The sequence below is a fragment of the Nannospalax galili genome, unplaced genomic scaffold, assembly GCF_000622305.1.
Source record: "Nannospalax galili isolate Female #2095 unplaced genomic scaffold, S.galili_v1.0 scaffold218, whole genome shotgun sequence".
Taxonomy (NCBI): Eukaryota; Metazoa; Chordata; class Mammalia; order Rodentia; family Spalacidae; genus Nannospalax; species Nannospalax galili.
The window spans coordinates 4,233,599-4,260,744 of record NW_008343207.1 but is presented as its reverse complement, the minus strand read 5'-3'; the positions used below and the strand labels follow the sequence as shown (position 1 = coordinate 4,260,744).

The window sequence follows — 27,146 nt, the reverse complement described above, 5'->3', positions numbered from 1 at the left end:
CTCTGCCCCTACTGGGCCCAGGGGACTGGCAGAGGACCCATGAAGACATACTCCTTCTTCTGATCCTTCCTAGGGAGCAGAAGGCCAGCTTCTGCCCTCATCTAGCCAGTCACATGCTTGGGCGTGTTTCCCAGTGCTATAGACTGCTGGGGCTGGGACTCTGGACTCCAGCATAGACACCTTAGCTTGCTGTGCCCAGCTTCTCAAAGGGGCCTTTAGGCTGCACTCTGCAGCCACCTGTGGGTGGGAGGAATGGGCCTCAACCAGCTTCTGTACCTCACCCGGGCAGGCCTGGGCTGGCCTGGGCTGGCAGCCTCTCACCACTTATACAAGCATGAGCTCACCACACTCACTGCAGGCTCTGCCGAGACTAGTTCTCAAGAGACACATTACCTGTTGACGACAGGCAGTGAGGCCAGACTGGACATACACCTCACTCGGCCTCCTGGGAAGCTGCTGAGGTAAGCATCTTGCTCAGGCTTTCCACATTCCTCAGGAACCCCATACCCCAGGGTAGTGGGTGGGGCCTCAGCTGCCACCTGGCTTCTAGGGAGGGCACAAAAGGCTTGCTTCTGCTGTTGGGCTCTCTCCAGCCCTGGGCCAGCAGCGGACCTGTCCTGGCCTCACCTGGGTTCTTAGTGGTCAGAGCCAGGTGTGAAGTTTTCCTGGATTGTTTTGGGAGATGTTAGTCATCAGTAGAGCTGAGTCATTTATTTTACAAAGTACAAGGTACCAACAACATCTGGAACAAGCCAGAACCGTACAGGTCGGCTTCCTTAAGAAGCCATCAGTAGACAGTTAATTTTAAATAAGAGTACTCATGTGCGTTGTTGGTGTGATGTAAAAGGTGTGGCCACTGGAAAAACAGTCTGGTGAATCCAAAGTTTAAACACTCACTGATCTGCCATCCCACCTCTGGGTATATACCCAAAGAAATGAAAGCAGGGCCTCAAACAGGGACTTGTGCACCTGTGCTCACAACCTGCTGAACAGTGGAAACCACTCAGGTGTCCAGTGGAGAACAGGTAAGAAGAATGTTGTCCAGCTCCACAATGGAGTATTATGCAACCACTGAAAGTAACAAACGCACGTTTCGCTAAATGGAAGAAACCTTCACTTAAAGGACAAATAGTAGTTGGGCTGTTCACATGAGACACCTGGAGTCATATGGGGAAGGAGCTTCAGTCGCTGAATGTTTAACAGAAGTTCTCTGGATGGTGTTGACTGCAGGACAATGGGAATGTACTTCATGCCAAATAACTGCCTTAAATTTTGTTTAAATTGGATGCTTTATCCCTAAAACTGTGAAGAGATGGTCTGTAATCCACCATCTGAATAAACGATTAACAGTCCGTGAAATGGGTAGCATGCACAATGCAAGAAATGAAAACCTGTCCCTCCCTAGGTCTCTCACTCAGGCTGTGCAGTTCCTCTAGACACATGGCCTTGGGCAGGATGCCTTTACGTTTGTTACGTGCTGCTTCAGAGCCCCGGTTAGTTACTGTGGCCCTCTACTGTTGCTGAATGCTTGTTTCTAGTCTGGTCTGGTCTTTTTGAAACCCTGTGTTGGGGTGCACACCTTCAATTCCAGCACTCAGAAGGCAGAGGCAGGTAGATCTCTGAGACTGGGTCTACAGGGAGACCCTATTGCAAATGAGGTCATCATGCAAATGAGGTCATCAGGAACGTTGGCAGTCACTCTCAGGTGACAGGCAGGAATCTTTGCAGACTCAACACAACCCAACCTGAAGGTCACTGGGTGTTTTGTGTCTGGCAATATATCGCATGCCATAATTTGCCTCTGTGGCTGTTTGTGGGGTTCGGGCTCTGAGATTGCAGAGGTGCTGTGGTCCCCTGAACAACTGGAGTGTCTGTTCTCTGACCCCTGGCTGTTGTCCTGGCGCTGATCCTGACCCTGTGGCCCCTAGACTCTGGCCTTGTCCCAGCAGTCCATGTCCTCAATCTTACTTCACCAGACTGCAGACAGTCTGGCCAGGCAGCGTCATCTCTAGCACTTAGATCTTCCCACCTCTGTCTTTATAAACAACCCTCTGGCAACTCCTCTTCTCTCCCAGCTTTTCCTTCTTTGGGTAAATTCCCAGCAAGGGTTTGCAGAGAGCAGACTGAACTATTGTGGAACTTTCCAGGAGGCTGGTAATTGGTCCTCTCTGTGAGAATCTAGGAACCCAGTTGTCCCTGTCCCTCGTGGCCTCTCTCAGCTGTCCCATCTCCCCCAGGTACCCATCCTTGGGCTTCAGGTTAGGCGTGAACCAAGAGACTGTCTGAAATACCCAATCCTCTCGAGTTGGGAGTGGGTAGTGACATTTTGAAGTCCCCTAGGTCTCCACCTCTGCTTTCTTAGGCCTAGGGGATTCTGGAGTACCTCCTTTTGCCCAGTTCTGACTTAAGGACTTGTTCAATGGGCTGAAGTCAGACCATCCTGCCTGAAGGTTGAGGGGTGATTGCTAGATATGATTTTGCATGTGAGACTGGGGAACTGACCATTATGGGTCTAGTCCCCTCCTTCCTTAGGCATCTCCCACCCCTACCCGTCTTAGCATCTCCGTGCCTGTGCATCCTCGATGCCTGTCCCTGGGAGTGTCACTGCAAGGTGTCAGCACACCCCTGGAGCCATAGGGCACAAAACTGGTCTTTCTTGGCTCAGCCTCCCCATGGATGTGACAGCCCTCGTTCCTCAGGACAGGTTCCATTGGTACTAGTTCAGATCTGCCTTATACTCCTCTTGGTGCTGGGCTGGGCCTATTCCTCCCAGGCCCAAGGCCTGGAAACTTTTTTTTTTTTTTTTTGTCTTTCTGAGACAGGGTCTCCTTGTAGCCCCAGCTGTCCTGGAACTCACTATGTAGAGCTGGCTGGCCTCAAGCTCACAAAGATCCGCCTGCCTCTGCCTCCCAAGTGCTGGGATTAAAGGCGTGCACCACCACGCCCGGCCTAGTTTTTTTTTTTTTTTTTAGAATTTAAGATTTATTTTTCATTTATGTGTGTGTGTATGTATATGCATGTGTACGTAGGTGCCCTAAGAGGCCAGAAAGAGCATCAGATCTCCTGAGCTAGATAGAGTACAGGAGGTTGTTAGCTGTCATGTGGAACCAAACTCTGGTCCTCTATAAGAGCAGCAAATGAGCCATCCCTCTAGACCCAGAACTTGTAGGGTTTGGGGTTTTTTTTGCTTTTTGTTTTTGGTCTTTTTGAAACAGGGTCTCCCTTTAGCCCCTTTAGCCTGGAACTCATTATGTAGACCAGGCTGGCCTTGAACTCACAGAGATCCACCTGCCTCTGCCTCCCGAGTGCTGGGACTAAAGGCATGTACCCCCAGGCCTGGCTAGAACTTGTAAAGTTTAAGAATTAGCTTTCACCAGCCCTCAAACAGCAGGAGTCTGGTCCAGAAATTGAGTGGGAAACACAGAAAGCAGGAATCTGTCCTGAGAGAGCCCTGCTCTGCAGATGGAGTGGTACTGGAACAAACGATCTTGAGGGACTGAAATGAGCAACCTTAACCCTACAGGCCCCAAGTTGGCCTGCATCCTTGCTGATGGATCACAGCCCCCAGAGCAGCTTTCTCAGAGCAGTTGGCATCACCTATATGTAGCCTGTCATTGAAGGGCATCCTGGATAGGCTTCCTTCAAGCTCAGAGCCATAGAGAGCCCTGCAGATCCAGGAGAGCACTGCCATGAGTCCAGGCCCACAGTGCCCTGGGGGCTAGACAATGTTTATTCTGTAAGTGAGAATGTAACCAGTAAGGTGCCTATAATTCTCAGTATCTGTGGGGTGGAAGTAGGAGGATCAGAAAGAAGTTCAAAGCCATCCTGGGCTATATAGCAAGTTTTAGGCCAGTCCAGGATACAGGAGACACTAAAACCAGACTGGAGCCTGGACCCACACTAGGGTCTATCTTACTTTCTGCAGCTCTAAGCAGCCCACACCTCTGCTCTCGATTGTCTCCTGAGTATCTTTCTGATAACCTTTGTGCTTAAGCTTGTAATAAAATAGCTATTAAACCCTCAACTCTGCTTCTTAAAAAAAAAAATTGGGGAGGGCCAGGCATGGTGGCACACGCCTTTAATCCCAGCACTTGGGAGGCAGAGGCAGAGATAGGTGGATCTCTGTGGGTCTAAGTCCAGCCTGACAGATATGGTGAGACCCTGGAGAGAGAGAGAGAGAGAGAGAGAGAGGAGAGAGAGATAACTCCAGTTCCAGGGGATCCAACACCCTCTTCTGACCTCTGCAGTCACTGCATGACATGGGAATGAAAAAAAAAAAAAAAAAAAAAAAAAAAAAAAAAAAAAAAAAATTAAAAAAATGGAGCTGGGTGTAGTTCAGTAGTAGACCATGTGCTTAGCATGTGTGAGACTCTGGGTTCCACTGCAAACAGTCAAATGTGTAAATCACAGTACACGGTATAGAAACAGACAGTAGAGTAGGCATAAGCAGCCAGCACCCATCAGGTACAGGTGCTCCATCCCGTGCTGACCTGCCTGTCCTGTCCCTCCTCCCCTGCCCCTGCCAGGGGCAGCTTCTCTTTTGAATCTCTTTCATATTTTGTTTTATTATTGTGTGTTTTATTATTATTGTGATCAGAGGACAACTTTGTGGAGTCAGTTCTCTCCTTCCACCTTGTGTGGGTTCTGGGGATTGAACTCAGGCTGCCAGGCTTGGGACAAGTGCTTTGCCCACTGGATCATCTCACTGGCCCCACACTTACTACTGAAGTTAACGTAAATGGGAGTTATGGTGTGCTCCTCCATCTTCTGCATGACTCTAAAAACTGGTCTCAGTGCATTGTTACAACCTTTAAAAAAAGGTAGGATAAAACCCAGGGTCTTACATGTTAGCCAGGTACCGTACCATTAAAGTGCAACCCCCATTTCCTTAACAATTTTTGGTTTTGTTTCCTTTCAATGAAATGATTCATTCATCCATTCATGTATGTGACAGGGTTTTGTATAGCCAAGGCTGGCCTCAAACTTGTTTATCCTAGCCTTGAGCCATTATCCAAATGATACCTTTCTTAAATTCTTCTGAAGTAACAGTGTTTGATGCTGTCACCTCAGCCCATCTCGTGTTCCCATCTGTCTCTGCAGAATCTGCGAGAGCACTGCTTCTCGCCCACTTTTGTGGCTGTCTCGGCTGTGGCTTCGGTGACCCCCTTCTTTCCCACATTCCTTGATTAAGATGATCCCAAGGTTTAGGGAATGCTAATCAGGGTGTTTTTGGGGGGTGGGGCTTATCAGATATTTTCCTGATAATTATTCTGAGGCGTGATGCATTCTGTAGAGGACCAGAGGGGAACATCACTTGAGACCTCAAGATGATGCCACCACAGAGACAGTATTTAACCTGGTTGTCTGGCTGAGGTAGCGTCTGCAGTCTCCTCTGCTGTCTTCTCCATCCATGCTGCATTGCCTTTGTGGGAGGAACACCACTGAAATGCTGAGCCCACAGAGCAGGATTGATTGCCGCTCTCCACTATTTAACCCCTCATCCTCATCAGCACCCACCTGTTTACACTTGGACTTAGCTTTGGTTCTCTGTAGCTTGGTTAGCTCCCATGTCCCTGGGTTGGCATGCCCCATTTTGGCTGCTCCATTGCATGTTGGGCCCTGCCTTATGTGCTGTCGTGGTCTTCAGGCATGCAGCACAGTCCTCTCAGAACCTGCCATCTACATAGAAACTGGTCTCAGGAAGTCCAAGTTGGAAGCATTTGTGCTGTGTCCCCAGTTGTTAGGGTGATGTGCACTTTGTCCTCAGCTGATGTTATTATTTATTTTTTAGTCTTTTTGAGACAGGGTCTCCCTGTAGCCCCAGCTGTCCTGGAACTATGTAGACCAGGCTGGCCTCGAACTCACAAAGATCGGCCTGCCTCTGCCTCCCAAGTGCTGGGATTAAAGGCGTGTGCCACCATGCCTGGCCTCCTCAGCTGACTGTACCTACAGATGCTCACATCACTGCAACATGTGGAGCTAACTCATCCCATGTCCACTCAGTTTATAACGTGGGCAGTTCTGAGCTCCTGTAGCTTTTGGAACCTGTAGAGACCTGGCTCCTGCCACTCTACCCACTCTTCTATTTACAATCACGGCCAGTTTTGTTTTTAACATGTACTGTGTCTGTGGATGTACATGTTACAGCATATGTACTTCTCTTCCACTATGTAGCATCTGGTCAGGCTTGGTGGCAAGGCTTTACCCTTTGAGGCATCTTGCCAGCCAATATTTTCTTTACTTTCTTTTTGCCCCCAGACAGAGTCTATGTAGCCCTGGCTTGCCTGAAATTGGCTATGTAGGCCAGGTTGGCCTCCCCAGTGTTTTGGCTTCTTGAGGCAGAACTCATTCTGTAGCCGAAGCTGGCCTGGAACTCTCGTGATCCTCCTGTCCTCTGTCCCCCAAGTACTGGGATATGGGCATGTACCACCACACCTGGTTCCCTGAGAGGTGGAGTCAAGCTGCTCTGCATTGAGCCATTTCCTAGGCAGTGTGTTCTGGTGGTACCATTCACTGTTCCTTGTCTTTCTCAAGGGCTGCACAATATTCAATGGTTTTAATGTTCTAGATCTTGTTATTGGCAGCTACCAGATTTCCAGTCCTTTGGAGGCCAGCTGTAGAACAGGAAGCCAGGCATGGTGGCCCAGGCCTGAATGCCAGCACTTGGGGAGTTGGAGGCAGAATCACTTCAAGACCAGGTTCAGCTATAAGCTGACTTTTGAGGCCAGCCTAGGCTACGATATTATCTCTCTAAAAACAAACAGTGACTATTCTTATTTTTCTGAATGCATCTGAGAACTTCATGAAAGTGAAATGGTTTTCAAATGGTATGGATATTTAAGAACAGGAAAGTGGAGGATGGGTGTGGTGCCACTTACCTTTGATCCCAGCAGGAGTAAGAGGCAGGCAGATCTCTGTTAAGATTGAGGCCAGCCTGGTCTACATAGCAAGTTTCAGACTGCTAGGGCCACAGGGAGACCCTGTCTTAAAAAACAACAAAAAACACCCAAGATTTGTGCCATGCATGGTGGCACACTCTGGTAATCACAGTCCTTGGGGAGGCCGAAATGGATTGCTTGAGGCAGGAAGAGAAGCCTGCCTGCAGACCTGGTGTAGTGATTGTTTCTCCATCAAAATTAGTACCAATTATAAGACGTGTCAACTTTGGAAACCACCCAAAATGCTTGATTTTGTAATTAAACTGTACAGGTTGACATCTCTTTCTTATTTACAAATCAGGCTTGTTAAGAATCAGATTTCTGCTGGTGCCCACCTTTAATCCCAGTACATGAGTTTCAGCTATGAAGTGTAATCTTGTCTTAAAAATTAAACCTGAGGCCAGGCGTGGTGGTGCATGCCTTTAATCCCAGCACTTGGGAGGCAGAGGCAGGCGGATCTCTGTGAGTTTGAGGCCAGCCTGGTCTCCATGGTGAATCCAGGACAGCTGGGGCTACAGGGAGACCCTGTCTCAAAAAGATTGAAAAACAAAACAAAACAAAACTACTTTGTGTATCACCTGCGTGTATGTTATACAGTGCACCTGTGTTGTGCAATACACTTGGGGGACAGATACTCTGGAACTGGAGTTCTGGACAATTGTTAGCCACCATGTGAGTGCTGGGATTCAAACCCGGATCTTCTACAAGAACAGTGCTCTTAAACTCTGAGCCATCCCTCCAGTCCCGTGACATGTTTCTTAGTGACGCCTACAAAGCTAGACTAGTACTAGTTGTGATCACTGGGTGTGATTAGTGCTTTGTTAAATGCATCAAAAATATATTTTTTGGGTGTGGTGGTGCATACATTTAATTCTAGCACTTCAGCCTGGTCTACATAGTTCTAGGCCAGAAGAAACCCTGTATTTTTTCCTCCCCTGGACTCTGAAGTATCAAGAAATTCTAATTGCTTCTCAGCCTTCTGGTTATGATTAAGTATAGAATTTTTTTAAAAATATTTGTGTATTGCCTGCACATAGGTAATACTTGCACCCATGTCGTGTGATACCTACAGAGGTCAGAAGGGTCAGATACCATGGAACTGGAGTTAAGGATGGTTGTTAGCTGTCATGTGGGTGGCTGGGAACAGATCCCAGGTCCTCTGCCAGTGCTCTTAACTGCTGAGCCATCCCTCTCTCCAGCCCGTTTTGTATTTTTATGTAGTCAGTATCTCCTCCTTCAAGACTTCAGGTTATGCTTAGAAAGGCCACATTTTCTCCTAGTACTTAAAAAACACCAAAAACCTGAAAGGGGTGGGGCAGTAGGGTATGGTTCAGTGACAAGAGTGCTTTTTGGGGTCCTATCCCCAGCACTGTGCAACAAACACACAAACCTGACTACAGTCCTAAGGAACACCTGTGTACATCTGCACACGATAGGGTTCCTGTGTTTGGTGGGTTCCCATCCTTATATCTGCTGTTCAAAGTCACTGCTGATCTGTTGGCTTCTAATCCAAAATGATCTATATCCTGGTACAAGCACTTTACCTGGGTAGCTGGGGCCTGTACCTGAGACTAGTTGTTTGGTTCTGCTGTTTTTGGTTTTTAGATCCACTGGCCTCTTAGTGCTGCGATTAAATGTGTGCGCCACCATGCCCAGCCTTCTGTTAATTTGATGTGTGGGACATCATGTACTGTACATGATCTCACTGTTCTGCAAACTGGGTGTGAACTGGTACCTGTAGTTCTCTGTGACTTGAATGGGCTCAAAATACTTAGCTTCCTGCAACTATTGATTATGGTAGTTTTGCTTCTCTTCTGAAAATTGTGGTTGGCTCTCTGTATGAGGCTTCCATGGGGTGTCTTCAGTGGACCTGCTGGGCATCTGTGGGCTTCCTAGGTGACATACTGGTAGTTCTCCAAAAGGCTGGTCACTGTCTGCACTCCAATCAGTCCCTGAAACCATATGAGCCTCAGTGCTCATTGCCCTCCTAGAAAATAGCCACCATTACACTGAGTTTATTGTAGAATAGATTTATTTACCTGAAACCATTGTTTGTGCAATGCTTGTTGTTACCAGCACAGAAACAAACAAACAGATTTCTATTTACAGTCTATGGTCAAACATGCGCTGTGATAAATTGGTGCTTAGCACTTTATTAAGATAAATGCATCACAATATTTGTATTGCACCAACATCTGTCTACTGCTTCTGATTTCATTAAATAAGTTACATTGAGTACAGTGTGAAATAGCTATCTGCACACTCAAAAAACAATTGCAGTTATGAACTGAAGGCCTACATCTGTAGTGTTTTAAAAGAATTTACAAATAAGCAAACTGTACAGGGCCAATTAAAAAGCAGCATGTTTCAATGTCACTGTAGAGAAATCTGGCTACTTACAACTGAAGGCATGCATTACAATAGAATAATATACATTTACAGAGGCTATGACACTGCACAGAGAAATATGGAGACTTGGAGGATGGCTTATAAGTTCTTAGATAAGGTTTCAGAACCACATTCTTCTTGCAGCAAAGAATACTAAACTTCTCTGGAGAGGCTTTCTGATTCAATAAGCTAAATTGTACATTTGTAATTATTTTAATAGCTAAAAACCCCACTGGTAATACACATTTCCTCCACATCACACACAATGAGTTGGGAACTTTTATTCTATTTTTTTCCCCAACATCAGTCATGCAGAGGGTTGGTAGATGTGTTTCTAACAACACACATGCACGCAACTGAACACCCTTACATTTCTGCAAAATGGTTTAGGAAGCGGTTACTCCAGTATTGCTGAAAAGGAAAGAGAGAGGAAATCAGCTTCATGAAACATGGAGAATGTTAGAATAACCTCCTAAGACTCAGAACAATAGTGACAGATGGAAGAGAATGCTGAGCTTGGTCAAGATCACAAGAACAGCATTTCTAACTAACTGCTCCTGAGGGCAGTGCCCACACAGTCACACCTAGAAGCTGGCTTGGTGACTGCCCTCATGCTGTCTACCTATACAGCAAAGATCACCCCTGACTCATAGGAAGGTTTAATGAGGCAGTAACTTGAAAGCATGTCAGGTATGAGGGTGGTGATAGCAGCCAGAGATGATCTTGGTTAGTCATGCAGAGGGTGAGGCAGGTGGAGCAAAGTGAGTGGCATGGTGCCAAGAAGGTCTTCCCATTCCCTCCTGGTCCTGCAAGGTGGCCAGTCCTGGGTTGCAGGCTCAGCTCTGCCTGAAAGGCAAATGAACATGCCCTGGCTTCCCTCTCAGTAAAGGCAACAGTAACTGCAAGGGGCTGATTTTGGTGGAATTTGGTGGTTGATGATGACAAAGGGCAACCATGCCTTTTGGGCTCAGTGCTGGGCTATGGGCAGCACTGGTATTTGGCAGACATGAAGCCAGTGCTGTAGTCTGCAGCATTCCTAGGGTCTGTCCATTGTCAGTGGGCTGAGGCCCTAGTTTGAGGGTGCTTGCTGTGTAGCAGCTGCTGTGAAGTGGCCGGCCAGTTCCTACCCTTGGTAGCTTCCCTAGCTTGCTGGGGAATGCATCACCTGCACTTTGCAGAGTGGGCTGTGGGATTGGATCCAGGGTACAACTGCATGGAGGAAGCCATTCAGGAAAACTTAGGGCTGAGTTTTAGGTTAGAGCTGCCTTTTACCAGGTGGTGATGCCAATGCCCGTCTATGTATTGTTGTCACTTCTTAAGGGTGCTAGGTGAGGGTGAGGCTGAGCACCTGCAGACAGAGGCCTGTAGCTGGGCCATGCTGTTGACACTGGTCTGTGTGGGCTAGAGATGGAGGTGCTGAAATGCCGTCAACTGACCTTACATGTGCCAGAGGGACCAAGTGATCCTATTCAAGGCAGCAATTGATCTAGCCAGCTCCACCTCTTTGTGTTGAGGAAGTGGGTGCCCAAATAGCCTTGATGGGCTTCAAGGACCCAAGGCTGATAAACCACAAGGCTGCAACTAGCCCAGGGCCACTGGGGATAAGAACTCCTCCTCCAGTGGCCCACTTATTTGTGGAGGTCACTAAATAAGGAACTGAGACAGGAAATGCTAATGGGTCAGTTTCTTCCATTGCATAGTCTATCACTCAACACCCCAATATCCTATTTTAGTCTGTAGCTCAGAAGTTAGTGTTTGACCCACTCAAAATTAATACTTCCTAGCATCCAAAAATAGCAAAACCTGCCCCTTACTCTGCTGGACAAACTTATCTGCTTTCTGGGAGCCACTGGTCCTTGTAAGCAGTCTTAGAGGTCTGACAGTGAGACCACCAGACTGCTTTCAAAGATCAGTTGCCTCTTTCCACCTCCAGCCCTGAAGGTGTGGCACTCTAAACCCAGCACTTTCTTCTGCCTGACGTATGCAACTTCTGGAGTGAGCAGCCCAGGCGACCTCACACCAGCTGCTGGTTAAGAAGGGGCTTAGCGGAACCATGTCCTAAAATACTTCATCATATATTCTTGGTGAAAAAAGGGAACCTGTATCAGTTCTTGGCTTTACTAGCTTCCAACAGTTAATGAAGAACCAAAGATCCAAAGTCCTGTGGCATGCTGTGTGAGGTCTCAGTCTGACTGGTACCAGAGGTACAGCTGCTTCAGCCTGAGGTCAAGGAGATCACAGCAGTCCCATCTCCACGGCTCACAGAATCACTGTCCTGGTAAATGTGGTATCTACAGGAAGTCTCTTGTCACCAGGCAGCTGACACTCCCCATCTCCTCAGGAGGAGGTACCTGGTGGGTACAGCAAACACACCCTTTCCCTCACTGTACACAGGAGCATGCTGCACACTAGCTGTAGGGGCCATCTCAATTCAGTGGCATCATCTTTACAGAGGCCAAAGCATCCCAATTTCATGAAGGAAGATACTCACGTTAGTTGATGGATGTTGGAAGGCATTGGAGGAAAACACCACAGTTAGGACTGTTAATGCCTCACACTGCCGTTAAGACTGACCTTGAACATGCGCAAACGTTCATCAGAGTCGTGGTGGTTAGTGCCACAGTCAAATAAAAATAGTTCTATACAATATGTTCATTTGGTCATGTGCTATTTACAGATTTTACAAAACACATACACGCACATACACACACACACTTGCCCTCACATTCCTTAGACCAGGCTACATACAATAGGCCAGCAGAAACTTGCATAAATGTGTATCACGGATGGCAATTCATGCCTGTACATTAAAAACAAAATCCCTATGACTCCCTATGCAGCAGAACAGGACCCTTCCTCCCCTCAAGAATAGGAAGCTAAGATTCTGAGCTGAGAAACTCAGAAATATGAACTGATTATTAGATAGCTCAAGGTAAGCCAGTTAAGAACAAGACAGTTATTTTTCTCTGTCCATTTAAAATGTTTTATTTTTCTTTTAAACTAGATTGTGAAGTGCCACTCAAATAGGCAATGTTGGCCAAACAATGTCTGTTACAATAAAATACATTAGACATTTAAATAAATAACCTTAAAAACTAGGTGAAGGACAGAAAAAGAAACCCAGTCCATCTGAATCTGGAACAATGTTTTCTGCACAAGCGAGAACAGGCATACCTCTCATGAAGACAGATGTAAACAGAACCATCAGACCTATAGAAGAAGCTGAGCGGGCCAGGGTGGGCTGGGGGTGAACAGAGGCTGAGGGTGTGGGAAGTGGCAAACCAAAAATACTGACTGAGGTAGCAGGACTCTGCTCAGTGCAGAAAAATTGGCTTATGAATAAAAATTAGACTGTGATATCAAATTAAATCCAGATAATCATGCAAAAGACACAATACATGCTATTTAGTCTTTTAAAAAACCACACACATTCATTTCCTAAAGTCTGCTTCCAATTAATTTGCTGACAATGTCTGCTGGCTCAACCATTTTGTACAAGTATGAGTATTAAACAGAACACTGTACATGCTTTTTCATCTACAAAAAAATATCTGCATAAAATAGTGTTAGTTCTCTGTACATGTCAATGGACACTTTAATTATGTGTATAAAAAAGGAAAATTTTGTCCCACTGGAGTCAGAAAAAGCAAAACAAAATCTAGAGTATGAAATCTCCTTCACCAGCCAGTATGTTCATGTGAAAATTCAGCAGAAATAGACAGTTGCTTTAAACAATAAAAAATTAATTAAGTTAAACATCTTCTGTATGTAGCGCTGTCAGTCAAGACCAGAACATATCACTAAAGTTAGTGTCTGTGCTGTAGACCCAGACCACCAGGGGCATAATGAGCAGCACAAACGGCCAGGAAATGCCATCGGTGCATGCTGAAAACGAGCAGGAGGATTTGGTGGCAGGCTGTACACACTCTTTACCGGGTTCCAGGTAGTTCCGGGCCACAAACTTGAGGGTCTCATCCATGAGGATCACAGGCAAGGAGATTTTCAGCACCATCAGCCATTGGGTCAAATTCAGTGGTGTGATCTGGAAGATGAGCTAAGACAAAGAAGGCCATGTCAAGTTTCTAGACCTGCCAGAGGAGCAGTACCAGCCCTTACCCAGAGGCCCACGATGACTCACTGGCAAGGGTTCTACATAGAGGATCAGGAAGTGGAGCGACATGGACAAGCAGATGGAGCCCACAAGCCAGATATTCTCCCAAGGAGGCATCCTCAGCAAGGACTGGTTTTCAGACAAGCTACAGGTGAGAAAAAGGGAGGTGAATTCACAGAAAGCAATGGTTCAAACCTCAGTGACAAAGACTGGGCTGGCCTATGCTTTAGTAAGGCAGCTCTGGCATCATTCATTGACCTAATTCTAGGGCCTGAATTTTCCACAGCTAGGTCAGATGTAGGACAAACTGCCATCTTACATCTAAGCTCGAGTGTAGCAGATTCCATCTTGGCAGGCTCAAATTTGCTCTCAATTGCCATAGAGAGAGATTTGGAAATTTCCATTTTTGTCGGTGGCTTAACTGGATGATACAGTTTGTCCAAGCTAAAGGGCAAGCACCCTCTCTCCCTGTGGTGCTAGAACATCAGGAGGGGGGATTGATAGCCCTATTTTTGTTCTCTGCTGTTTCTTTTCAGGAACATGTGACAGAGAACTCCTACTGCTTCTTGGGGGTAACAACAGCTTTGACATTTAAAACTGGTGATGCTTGTCTTTTCTCTGGGAGAGAAGGGTGTTCCTGTGACCTTCCATCAGCTATGATCCTCACCCTGGTGGCCTGAGTTTTTGCCTAGGCCTACTGCAAGACTCACTAACCTGTTGAGGGCATTACACATCTCTATGGTTACTAGAACAGAAAGTGCCATTGTCATTGGGTACGGAGACTCAAAGATTGCACAATCCACTCCATCAAAGTCTGGGTTGTCCTCTTTACACTGTAGGAAATGACTCTGCAACAAAAGTCCAAACGCATACCCTATTAGCCAGGCATACTTCTCAAATCCAGGCACCAAGTCTAGCCCCCAACAAGAATGCTAGGATTTATCCCCTAGGTCCCATAGAAATCCTAGGCCTCAGTGTCCTCTGTCACAACTGTTTATTGTTTGAGCCCAAAGATTATGGGACAGGCTTCCAAACTTCAAAAAGACCAAGGGTTCACATTTTATTCTACAACAACACCACCACACCAACTCTAGTGGCTACATACCAGCTGGTAGAAGGACACTCTTGGACCACCATCAGCAGCAATGAACCACCATGCAGCAGCACCCACAGTGGCAGCACCAACATAACCTGGGAAATAAACAAGACTCTGTTGACACACCTGAAATTGCAGACAGTACTGCTCATTGCAGGTGATACCACATGGGCCAGTGTAGTTGATCACAAGGTTCCAGAAGGACAGGACAGTGCTGGTATAATGGAGCTAGGCATTATTTCCTTTATTATGAAAGGAAAAGTTCCTGCTGAATCCTGCTCAGACTCTGTACAAGGTGCCAGAGCTAAACAGCAAGTGCAAGCTTCAAGGTTACAGGTATATGTGTACTCACATTAAGAACGCACAAGGCAGGGGGAACAGTCACACAAACTAGGTAAACTTATGTGACCTTATTAGATACTATTGTATCTTGTTTGTTATGTTAAAGGCCCAGTAGAACCATTCCACGAAATGCCATTATAGCACACATCCCTCTGCAGGGCCGGAGGCCTTTTCTCAAAAACTCTGAGGAAGTTTATTACAAAAAAGCAACAAGGAGAGATAGTCTACCCCATGTGGTAGCATCTACCCAACCCAACATACATTTTCTACCCTGGGAATTAAATATGGATTAGGAGCTGGGCGTGGTGGCGCATGCCTTTAATCCTAGCACTCGGGAGGCAGAGGCAGGTGGAACTCTTTGAGTTCCAGGCCAGCCTGGTCTACATGGTGAGTTCCAGGCCAGCTAGGGCAACAGAGAGACTCTGTTCTCAAAAAGACCCCCCCAAAAAAAAAAACCCCACAACAAAAAACAAACAAACAAAAAGGTAGATTAGGGCACTGATTACAAGGCGGAGGGAGCCCTGTATGTACTGACGTGGAACTCTCTCAGGCTGTCAGAAATAAAGACAAATGTAATCATCTCAGGGAACAGGGAAAGAGCAGCAAGCAGGGGGAATCAGACATCTTTTATAGGCAGTTGGGTGGTTGGGTAACTTTTCATGATGTAGGCTAGGCAGTTCAACTCAGGACTGGTTGGTCTCCCAACAAGAAGAGGGACATGCCTGGGGCTAAGTTCGAACCTGCATTTTAGAACCATCTTTAAGGTTTCATCTTACCCCAGTCAGAATGACTAGGATCAAGAGAACAAATGATACCAAATGCTGCCGACGATGTGGAGAAAGGGGAATGCTCATTCACTGCTAGTGGGATTGCAAACTTGTGCAACTCCTATGGAAAAGAGTGTGGAGAACTCTTATAAAACTTAGTCTACTATATGACCAAGTTATACCACTCCTTGGCATATACCCAAAGGACTCATCCTATTATAGAGACACTTGTATAATCATGTTTGTTGCTCTTTTCACAGTAGTTAAGAGATGGGAGGCAACCCAAGTGTCCCTCAACTGACGAGTGGTTAACGAAAATGTGGAATATTTATACAATGGAGTTCTATTCAGCAGTAAAGATGAAATAATAAAATTTGCAGGTAAGTGGATGGATCTAGAAACTGTTATACTAAGTTAAGTAACACAGACTCAGAAAAGCAACAGATCTATGTTCTCCCTCATCTGTGGATCCTAATACCAAATCTTTTTAAGTGAGCGCATATCCTGATGGAACTGCAAGGACCACGAGTATGAAGGAAAAAGGGAAAGAAGGAAGCGGAGAGAAAATAGTAAGATAAAGGTGTTATTAAGGGAGAAATATGTAAAAGGGGGTGGGAAGGAGGACTATACAAAAAACTATGGGAATGAAGGGGAAAAAAAATTCTCCAGATACACAGTTCAGGGAAAAAAAAAAAAGCCTTAAGCACAGAAGGGGATGGAAGAAAGCCCTTCCAAAAGCAATAGAGTTGTTAAATGAAAACCCCAGTGCCAGAGGTGGTTACCCCCATGAGCTGTTGGCCTGAGGGACACTAGAGGTCCCCAAAACAATAAAGGCCATTGCCAATAATGTTGGTTGTGCATTGGCAGTGGACGGAAAAACCCTATTGCTGAAGACACTGTATGATGTGAACATGGGAGAGGGAAAAATCAAACTTGGACTAAGTTGGAAACTCCCTGCCACTGGATGGGTGGCTTTCATGGTACCAAAAGGCAACATGCAGATAATTCTCCTCAATGACGGACCCCATGTGTTACATTACTAACATATAAAACAAGATGTTCCTGCTGGTGCAATAGAGGAACATCTAGTGTTATGTACAACCAGCAAATTTTTCAATTGGATATAATGCCCACTCTGAGGAGTGTAACACACACACACACACACACACACACACACATCTGGTACTGTGATCTGGCCAACCCCATACGGCAGGGGTGAATATAGGCCCCAGTGGGAAGTCACTACAATTGCTTTGTTAGATGGAAATGATGCACCTGCTAAAATACCAAACAAGCATTTGTGTTTATACCCATAGGTTAAGTTGTTATAGCAGTCACTGGTTGGTCTCACTTCTTGCTGTGTGTGTTTTTATAGTAGATGGATGGAATCCCACTCAAACTGACCAACAGCCCATGGAAAACAGATGATGCAGACAACTGAAAGCTTTACCTTGCCACGAAGGGAGGAAGATTACCCCACACCTACACCCCCTTCCAAGGCTCAGGGACTTTTGTGGAAGACGTTGGCAGAAAGAATGTATGAGCCAGAGAAAGGGGTAGAGTGTTAACTGGAAATGTCCTCTGACCACTATGACGGCAAGCTATGGTCATACCTCCTTCCCAAGCTCATCAAGGAATCCAGGGAAGAGGAGTCAGTTACCCCTCCCACCCCATCAGTCGATCCTGGTTGCATGTGAGGGGAGGGGCAAAGGATATATAAGCTGAGATCACCAAGAGGCACCTCTCTCAATTTTGTGCGGCTTTCGGGAGGTCACAGGATCCGTATCCGATTGTGGATTTTATGGTATAGCCGTAAATGTGGGGCTCCCACTCTTTTGTAAATAAACCACTACCCTATGCCGTTAAAAAATAAAATTAAAAAACAAAAACAAGCTGAGTGTGGTGGTGTACACCTTTAATCCCAGCACTTGGGAGGCAGAGATAGGCGGATCTCTGTGAGTTCAAGGCCAGCTTGGTCTACATAGTGCATTCCAGGACAGCTGGGGGAGACCCTGTCTCAAAAAGACCAAAAACAAACAAATAAACAACCAAACCCGTCTATACTCACAGCCAATAGCTAAGTAACGGAAAAAGAGCCATCCACTGATGAGCGGTTCCTTCGGGTTCCGGGGAGGTTTATTCATGATGTCCAGGTCCGGAGGGTTGAACCCCAGAGCAGTGGCAGGCAGACCATCTGTCACCAGGTTGACCCAGAGTAGTTGGACAGGAATTAAAGCCTCAGGAAATCCAAGAGCTGCTGTCAGGAAAATACTGTTTCCATCCAAGGGAAGAAAAGAAAGAAGCCAGTGATTTTGGTGAACTACTTAAAAACTCCTTCCTCTATATAATCAATCATGTCCACCTGGTGTAACATATAAAAGAATATATACTCCATCACAGTTCAAATTAAACTTGAAGAGGGCCAAAATCTGTGCAACACTAAATTACATAAACTAATTTCTATGTTAAAGATTATACTCTGCACACTGGGACATATATAATTATGTCCACCTGGTGTAACATATTAAAGAACATATACTCCATTACAGTTCAAATTAAACTTGAAAAGGGCCAAAATCTGTGCAACATTAAATTACATAAACTAATTTCTATGTTAAAGATTATACTCTGCACACTGGGACAGCTGCAGATAAGCCTTGAGAGACCTAAGTGAAGGATCCGTGTCCCCCAACTCAGGCATAACCACCAGCCACGGTGGGAACAGCAGCATTCAGAAACTCACCAGACAACCTCCCCGACGTTGGATGAGATGAGGTATCGGATAAACTGCTTCATGTTGTTGTAGATGGCTCGCCCCTCCTCGACAGCTGCCACAATGGTGGAGAAGTTGTCATCTGCCAGGACCATCTCTGAGGCAGTTTTAGCCACTGCAGTGCCAGAACCCATGGCAATGCCAATCTCAGATTTCTTCAAGGCAGGAGCATCATTCACACCATCACCAGTCTGAAAGGGAAAGCCACAGCTGGTTCAGACACTTGATGTGGCACACCTCTGGGCAGAGCTACACAGATAAGCAGAAGGAAATGAGACAGAGAAGGTAGGGCTGGTGTTGAACACATTTAACATGGAAATATGCTGTCTCAAATGAACACCTTTTTTTCTCCTTTTTTGGTCTTTCTGAGACAGGGTCTCCCTGTAGCTCCAGCTGACCTGGAACTCACTATGTAGACCAGGCTGGCCTTGAACTCACAGAGATCTGCCTGCCTCTGCCTCCCAAGTGCTGGGATTAAAGGTGTGTGCCACCATGCCTAGTTTATTTATTTATTTTTTTTTTTAAAAAAAGAAAGGTCTTACTCTCTGGCCCAGGCTAGCCTAAGCCAGGATTACAGGTCTAGATGGATCTGCTGTTTCTGCCATATTAACCACTCCTGTGCCCAAACTTACCATAGCTGTGATCTCATCAAAGGACTGAAGGAACTCGACAATTTTAGATTTGTGGGAAGGTTCAACTCGAGCAAAACAGCGGGCGTTCAAGCAGGCATCTCTCTGGGCTGAGGGACTGAGCTCATCAAATTCCCGCCCTGTAAAAGCCTTTGATGTCACATCCTCATCCTGCCCAAAGATACCAATGCGACGACAGATGGCCACAGCAGTGCCCTTGTTGTCCCCTGTGATCATGATGACACGGATGCCTGCTTGACGGCACAGCTTCACAGAGGAGGCCACTTCGATTCTGGGAGGATCCAGCATGCCCACACAGCCAACGAATGTCAGATTGGTCTAAAGAAAGAGATCACTTTGAGTTCCAACAGGAACTTCTGTCCCTCCCCATCTGATTAATGGCCACTTTTGCTAGTACTATTTGTCACTTTTTCTGCTTGCCCTTGACACAGGATCTCATTATGTAGTCCTGAAATTTGCAGCAGTCTTCCTGCCTCAGCTTCCTAAGAGTTGGATTTACAGACACGTGCCTCCACTATGGAGCTGGGGATTGAACCTTAGCCCTTGCTCATGCCAAGCAGGTGTTCCATCACTAAACTACACTCCCAATATTTTCTTAAGACAACATATCTTTGTTACAGAGTCATCCTAGTTTAAAATTCTCACATTTTGAAAGAAAAATCTCAGATGGAGGAAAACAACAACAAAAAACCACACTGAAGATTAAGAGCATTTTGAGATTGGCAACATCAGTGGCCCACAGTATCACACTCTTCCATTCAATCTTTAGGCTGTCACAACTCTGATATTGGGGGGAGGTGGGAGGGGGGTTGGTCAAAGGAGATGTCAAACTTGTCAACTTCACACAAACTAGAGTCACCTGGGAAGGGGGAACCTCAATTGAGGAATGTCCTCCATCAGACTGCCAATTGCTGTATCTATGAGGGATTTTCTTAATTGCTAATTAATGTGGAAGCACCCAGTTCACTGTGGGGGCGGTGTCATCCCTGGGCAAGTGGAACTGGGCTGTATAGAAAGTAGCTAAGCAAGCTAGGGGGAAGTCAGTCAGAAAGTAGCATTCCTCCATGGTCTCTGCTAGTTTGTCTCCAAGTTCCTGTCCTAACTTCCTTCAGTGATGTGTCTTGAAGTGCAAGATGTAATAAACCTTTTCCTCCCCAAGTTGTTTTTGGTCAGAGAGTTTATCACTGCAATAGAAAGCAAACAAACAAGAGGAAAGTGGAAATCTCTCAACGTGGTTTTTTTTTTTTTTTTTGGTTTTTTTTGAGACAGGGCCCCCCGGTACCCCCAGCTGGCCTTGAACTCACAGAGATCCGCCTGCCTCTGCCTCCCAAGTGCTCAGCATGTATTTTTATCACTAATATCTACTGGGTGCTTTTCAAAAAATCTTAAGTCATGCTTAGCACTTGAGAGGCAGAAGCAGGCAGATCTTTGTGAGTTCAAGGCCAGTCTGGTCTACATGGTGAGTTCCAGGACAGCTGGGGCTACAGGGAGACCCTGTCTCAAAAAAGACAAAAAAATAAAATCTTAGTTACAATAATTTACATGCTTATTTGCACTTGTCTTGTTTAGTCTACTTTGAAAGCAGCAAACTTATGGCTTATGGAAAAACAACTGTATCTAGCAAGGACACATGCTCTTCCACTGGAAGCAGCACTGGCTGGACCAGTGAGTGTACAGGATGTGGATGGGAAACTCCAGCTACCTCATATTTGATGAAGTTGGCGGAATCCTCCAGGTGCATCTCCTCTCTCCTTAGTGGGTTGTCATGAGTGGCGAGAGCCAGGCATCGCAGTGTGTCACTACCACTGCCCCACTCCCGAATGACAGACATGATCTTCTGTTTGACACCAGGGGTCATGGGGACCTTTGTACTTCCAACTCGAATGTGGGTACACCTGTCGATGACACCTTCAGGAGCACCCTGGGAATGTAACAGACTTAGATCAGCAATTGCACTGGCTGGCGTACCTGGTAAAGAACGTTTTGATTTGTGCAACTTGCCTTCACAAACATCTTGCTCATGGATGTCCTGCTTGGCTTGTTTGGTGTACAATAGACTGACATTGATTTTCTATCTCGTGAAAACTCCAGAGTAAACTCCTTTTTCATCAATTGTTTGATGACCTGTAAGGAGACCAATGATACTAATACTGTTGATTCCCATCTGCACACTTTCCACTTGCTCAATAATACTCACTAGGCACCCACTGTATGACAGGCCCTGCCTGTTTGTGTCAAAGAGATTATGCCTGTTGTTTGGGAACAGAGCAGCATAAACAAGAAAGCAAGTTCTTACCCTCATAAAACTTGTCCTCTAGTTTGGGAATAGATTAGAATGTTAAAGGAAGATGCATGAAGTGCCATAGAGAAAAAAAAATTAGGCCGGAAAGGGAACAGAAAACACAGGTTATAATGCATAGTTAGGTGGCAAAAAGTTTAAATACCTAAATGGTAGATGGTGGCCAAGAGATCTAACAGACACAGAATGGCCATGCAATTGGGATGGTTCTGGCAGGGTGATGGAGCTTCCATTGTTTATACGGGTTTTGGGGGATAGGTCATAGGGTCTCAAAGATCACTACAGAGCATCTGGTAACAGTGAAATAAGATGACACCAGAGGGCTTTAAACACTAACTGTAAGAATTTTCTGAAGCAGCCAGTGTGGTACTACAAGTCTATAGTTCCAGCACTTGGGAGGGTAAAGCAAGATCAGGTTCAAGTCTTGTCTTGCTGCTACATAGTGAGAACCCACCTGAAAACAAAGAATGTTCTAAAAGGAGACATGGAACATCATTTAATACAATGACAGTAAGTTGATCAGCCCACTGGCACTGTATGTTCAGAACTCTGTAATAAGCTGTTGTTCTGTAAGTGCAGATCACATGACTGTCTTAGTCGGCTGCTTCAAAACATTACTTAAAACTCATAGAACCAGAGACGGCCTGGGAGTATGAGAGACAGAAATGGCAAAGGACTAGGAATAGCTTTTTCCTATTCTTTCTTCAGATAGAAACTTAAAGCATTAATTTCGAATTTTGTTTGGTTAAATAAGTAACCCAGGTTGGCCTTGAACTCAAGAATATTGGGACTACAGACTGGAGAGATGGCTCAGCGATTATTGAGTATTGGCTGCTCTTTCAGAGAACCTGGGTTCAATTCCCAGCACCCACATGGTAGCTAACAATTGTCCATAACTCTAGCTCCAGGTGATCTGATGCCTTATATACACATTAAAAAAAAATAGCATTATAGGTGTATGAGTTTTATTTTCTATTGCTGTAACAAAATGCCCTGACAAAAGCAACTTAAGGGAGAAAGGGTTTATTTGGCTCATAACTGCAAGTTGCAGTGGCAGGAGTTGACCATAGTTTAGGACTTCCTCCTAGGGAATGGTGTCACCCACAGTGAGCAGTTCTTCCCTTACCTCAAGATAATCTCTGACAGGCTAACCAAACCTGACAATTCCAACTGAGGACTCCCTTCCCAGGTGATTAAGACTGCATCAAGTTGACAATTAAAACTAACCACAATACACATGCTGCTGTTTTTTTTTTTTTTTTTTTTTTAAATCTATTGTTAATTGAAATAATCAAAACAAATGAATAAAATATATTAAATAACTAGTTTCTAGTTAGTATCTAACAATAAAGAGATCTGTTGGAAGATGGGGAGCAATTAGTCTATTGTGATTTCATTCCTTGTAATTTGTGTGATTCAAGGAGTTAACAGTACCATCTACTCTGTGAATGATTTATATGCATTTTAAAAATGGAAAAAAGTAACATAACAAATACAATTTTGGTGGCAAATATTCACTGTTGCTCGAATGTTTTGAATCATTGATGATTTTTTTTTCCATCTGAGAAATCATTAGGTTGACTTTCTGAAACATGTTAAGTAATCTTTTAGGCACTGACATGAATAATATGCCCAGTGAATTTAGCACAAGGTCATAGGTGACTCACAAGAGGTTTTGATGTACTGATGGAGGCCAAGAGCTTGACAGGAACAGATTTGAAGAAATAAACGAAATTGGATAATAGTTCTTTGCAAAAGTCAAAGAAATGGGGCACCAAACATTTTTTTTGGAGGGGGGTTAATAAGACAGGGTCTCCCTGTAGCATCAATCTGAGATTCACCTGCTTCTGCCTTCTGAGTGCTGGGACTAAAGGTGTGCACCACCACACCTTGTTTCAAAGAGCAGTTTTAAGTTTTTTTTTTTTTTTTAATCCCCTATACAGCTAATGAAGATCTAGTAGAGACAGAAACTGAAATGAGGGTAGAGATGGTGCAGAGGGGCTTACTTTTGGCAGGACCAAGGACAGTTCTCTCAGCACAGGAGAGAGAAAGCAGCCCCTGTGACAAATCACTACTAAATACCAGCCCCAATCCCGAGTGCTGGGAATACAGGCATGGGTGATCACTTTAAGACCTCACAGTGCCTATCAGGAAGGAAATGTTAGTTTGAAGACCTAAGGTTCAAAACGGTGAGATAACAGAAGAGACTGAATGACTATATGGTAAATGGCTGATGGGACACATGAACAATACAACAAGCTCATACTGACCGAGTTGCAGGCATTTGCACGTTCTATTTTAGAAAGCCCTTTTAATTCCGTATCAAATACATTCATCTTCTCTACCAAGCAGGTGAGAGCAGTCTCTGTAGCTTCTCCAACTTTTTCATACACACCCTTTGCCTGCATTGTTTCAAGATGGGAAAAGGGGAATAAGAAGTCAACAGGTAAATGACAATATTTTTTCCACAGGACAACCTTCCCACCCCTAAAATCCCAACTCTGTGGGCCATTTGTATCATACTGTACAGATGACTCACATAATTAAAATATACAAGGTACAACCATGAAATATTACAATAAATCTAGTAATCAGCTTTTTCATTGCCCTTTAGATATTTAAAATTATTTGTTTTACTCTTCAGAATGTTTTCAAATGGTATGTCATCATTTATTATTCTGATGAGTTAGCATTCTCTGGCCTTTAAAGAGAGAAAACAAATGATTTATTCCACTATTTTAAAAAGAAAAGTTTTTGCTTGGTTAAAGTTTATCATTTTATCTTCATGACTGGAACAATTCCCTAGGCCTGATTGTCTTCAAGGATATATGGCAACCCATCTTTAAAAGCACAATCAATACCTTACAACTCCTAGGAAGACCTCTTCTAAACTGAGCTTTGTTCATTTATAGTAATGATGACCATCATTAGTCAAGAACATCCCAGTACATGACAATCTTAGTAAAGCAGTAACAGGGCTTAGCCTCAGATCTATGAAAGGCATATGGCTTTCTTCAGCCAGGCCACAATGGCCCCTACAGGGACAGGTTCTTAAAATCAGGAACCTCCATTCAAAAGGGAGGAAGACTGATTTTTATTTCACTCACCCAACCCTTGAGTGCCTTACCTCATTGTAATCCAAAGCAGAGTCATTACAAAGGGCACAGATTGTTGCTAATTCTACAAGACCATCATACTGATGACATTTCACTGGCTTATCATCTTTATGCCTATCAAAAGAGAAAACATTCTTGGGTCACAGTTTGTTTCAATTAAAAAAAAATTCTTTAAACATTTCTTTTGTATGTATGTATAGGTATGGAGGAGGTCAAAGGAAAATTTGTAGGATTGGGTTTTCTTCTACCACTTACGTTCTAGGAATCAAACACTGTCAGGCTTGCAGGGAAAGTGCTTTTCAGCTTCCCCTGTGTTTTTGTCTGTTTATTTGTTTCAACTGTCCTGAAACTCAATCTCACACAGAGATTCTCCTGCCTTTTCTGCATCTGGGATTAAAAGTGTGTGCCTTCATGCCTGGCTTCTTATTTTTGGATCTCATTATGTAGCTCAGGCTGGCCTTTTATTCTTTTTCCTCTTTTCTCCACCTTCCAATTTCTAGAATGACAGGTATGTACTAGCATTAATCCTTCCCCCTCAATAATGAAAACAATTTGGGAGAGAACTCCTTTCCCCTGGTATAAGGAGAACAAAACAGAAACCTCACCAGAAAATCTGGGCTCCAAAAGGGAATCAAAGAAAGACCTGTAAATTTTTTTTTTTTTTTTTTGTCTTTTTGAAGCAGGGTCTCCTTGTGGCCCCCAGCTGTCCTGGAACTCACTATGTAGACCAGGCTGGCCTTGAACTCACAGAGATCAAGTGCTGGGATTACAGGCATGCACCACCACGCCTGGCAGTAAATTTTGTTTTTTAAAATGTACTCCTGTAAAAAAAAATGCATTGCCTTCAGCCATATTCAGAAAGCCATCTTACTATTTTATTTATTTTTGGTATTTTTGAGATGGTTTTTATGCAACGCAGACTGGCCTTGAATTTTCTATGTAGCCAGGGCTGGCTGTGAACTCCTGGTCTTCCTGCTTCCATAGTAGGTGCCACCCCACTCGACTATTCAGTTAGTGGTTGCTGGAGATTCAACCCTGGTTGAACGCCAGGCAAGCACTCTACCATTAAGTCACATCTTGATCTATTCCTTATAAATCAAACACTACAATGCCAAGAGATTCTATACATGATGAAAGTTACTCACACTTCTCCAATGGGTGCATATGTTGATCCAGTTATGGTAAACTCATTAAGGGAACAAGTATCACCTTCAACTTTGTCCAGAATGAACATCTGTAAGGAAACAGAGCATAAAGTATTTAAAAAAAATGTTAAAAAAAAAAAAAAAAATCCCAGCATAGACATGGGGAAGCAGGTAAGAAATTCCAACCCAACCAAAGAAACTTTTGGCAACCAATGGCTGCTGGGGGGGAGTCTCTTGCAGGTACTGGATTCTTGGTGGGTTGACGAGTCTCCAGTGGATGAATGGTCCCATGCTGAGGGACATAAATAATACCTATAGGCTATATTGTATATATAGTGGAGTATACTGAATTGGGGTAGTGGGGGTAGGTTTGGATGGGAAAGGGCATCTAAATACCATCAAAATTATCAATTATATTGCATGAAAAAAATGGCAAAAATTTCAATAAAAATTAAAAAGAAAATAGCATTATAGATGCTAAATCAGAATTTAGCAATAGTGGAAAAAGACACAGGAGATAACCCAGAAAGACTTCGGGTACTTTTTAAGGATTCTCAGAATTTTAAATTTTAAGTAGCTGAGAAAGTAGAATATACTTAATTAAGTATATACTTAAGTATTCTTGCTTTAGAGCCAGGCAGAAAAGTTTAGAAAGAATAAATTCACATTCAGAGATACATAAACACCCCTTCAAGACAATAATAAACTGGTATTTTTAAGATAATACAGCTCTAAGCATGCTTAGGCAAAGCGTGTTCTCTCTCTCCCCACCCAATGCTACTGATGAAACCCAGGGCTTGAGCTGCCAACACCAACCTTCTAGCACTACAAGAGCTACTTTCTTTTTATGTGTGTGGTGTTTTTGAGACTGGGTCTCCCTGTAGCCCTAGCTGGCCTCAGTCTCACAGAGATCTGCTTGCCCCTGCCTTCCAAGTGCTGGGATTAAAGGCATGCCTCACTACACCCAGCCACAGCCATCAGCTACTTTCTTAATGATGATTGTTTTCACAATATAGTTTAGAAACTCAGTTTGGAAGAGTAAGATTTAGACCTTTATTTTCATTGCAAACTGAAACTATAAAACTGCTTCCTTAAAAAACAAACCATAGGGGCTGGAGAGATGGCTCAGAAGTTTTAAGAATACTGGTTGTTCTTACAGGAGACCCAGTTTCAAATCCCAGCATCCACATGGCAGCTCCTAACTCCAGTCCCAGGGGATCTGACAGCCTCTTCTGACCTGTACAGGTGCACTTACCTACATGCAGGCAGTACACTCATACACATTAAAAAAATAAGTAAGGGCCAGGTGTGGTGGCACACGCCTTTAATCCTACATGCCTTTGATCCCAGCAAACTGGAGGCAGAGGCAGAGGCTGGCGGATCTCTGTGAGTTCAAGGCCAGCCTGGTCTACATAGTAAGTTCCAGGACAGCTGGGGCTACAGGGAGACCCTGTCTCAAAAAGACCAAAAAAAGAAAAAGATTAATTTTTATTTTGTTCATTCACTGAAGTGTTTACCTGC

General features: G+C 44.5%; 1 protein-coding gene across 3 annotated transcripts in view; it reads right to left on the bottom strand.

Annotated features, from left to right (window-relative positions):
• Positions 1–8,952: 8,952 nt before the first annotated feature.
• Atp2a2 (ATPase sarcoplasmic/endoplasmic reticulum Ca2+ transporting 2) overlaps positions 8,953–27,146 on the bottom strand; it is a 58,069-nt gene continuing 39,875 nt past the window's right edge. The window contains exons 9-21 of one of the 3 annotated variants that reach the window (XR_001872576.2): positions 25,626–25,714; positions 24,492–24,594; positions 23,635–23,766; positions 21,067–21,189; positions 20,768–20,986; positions 19,048–19,383; positions 18,386–18,606; positions 17,711–17,913; positions 14,543–14,628; positions 14,152–14,285; positions 13,465–13,582; positions 11,818–13,380; positions 8,953–9,737 (exon numbers count right to left, since the gene is read on the bottom strand). Coding sequence is in view for 2 of the 3 variants with exons in the window: in XM_017799704.2 (XP_017655193.1) it covers positions 13,108–13,380; positions 13,465–13,582; positions 14,152–14,285; positions 14,543–14,628; positions 17,711–17,913; positions 18,386–18,606; positions 19,048–19,383; positions 20,768–20,986; positions 21,067–21,189; positions 23,635–23,766; positions 24,492–24,594; positions 25,626–25,714 (2,037 nt within the window). In the remaining variant the exon portion in view is untranslated. Of the gene's footprint in view, positions 13,381–13,464; positions 13,583–14,151; positions 14,286–14,542; positions 14,629–17,710; positions 17,914–18,385; positions 18,607–19,047; positions 19,384–20,767; positions 20,987–21,066; positions 21,190–23,634; positions 23,767–24,491; positions 24,595–25,625; positions 25,715–27,146 lie in introns of all 3 variants that reach the window. The other 2 variants (XM_017799705.2, XM_017799704.2) reach the window with 2 other exon arrangements.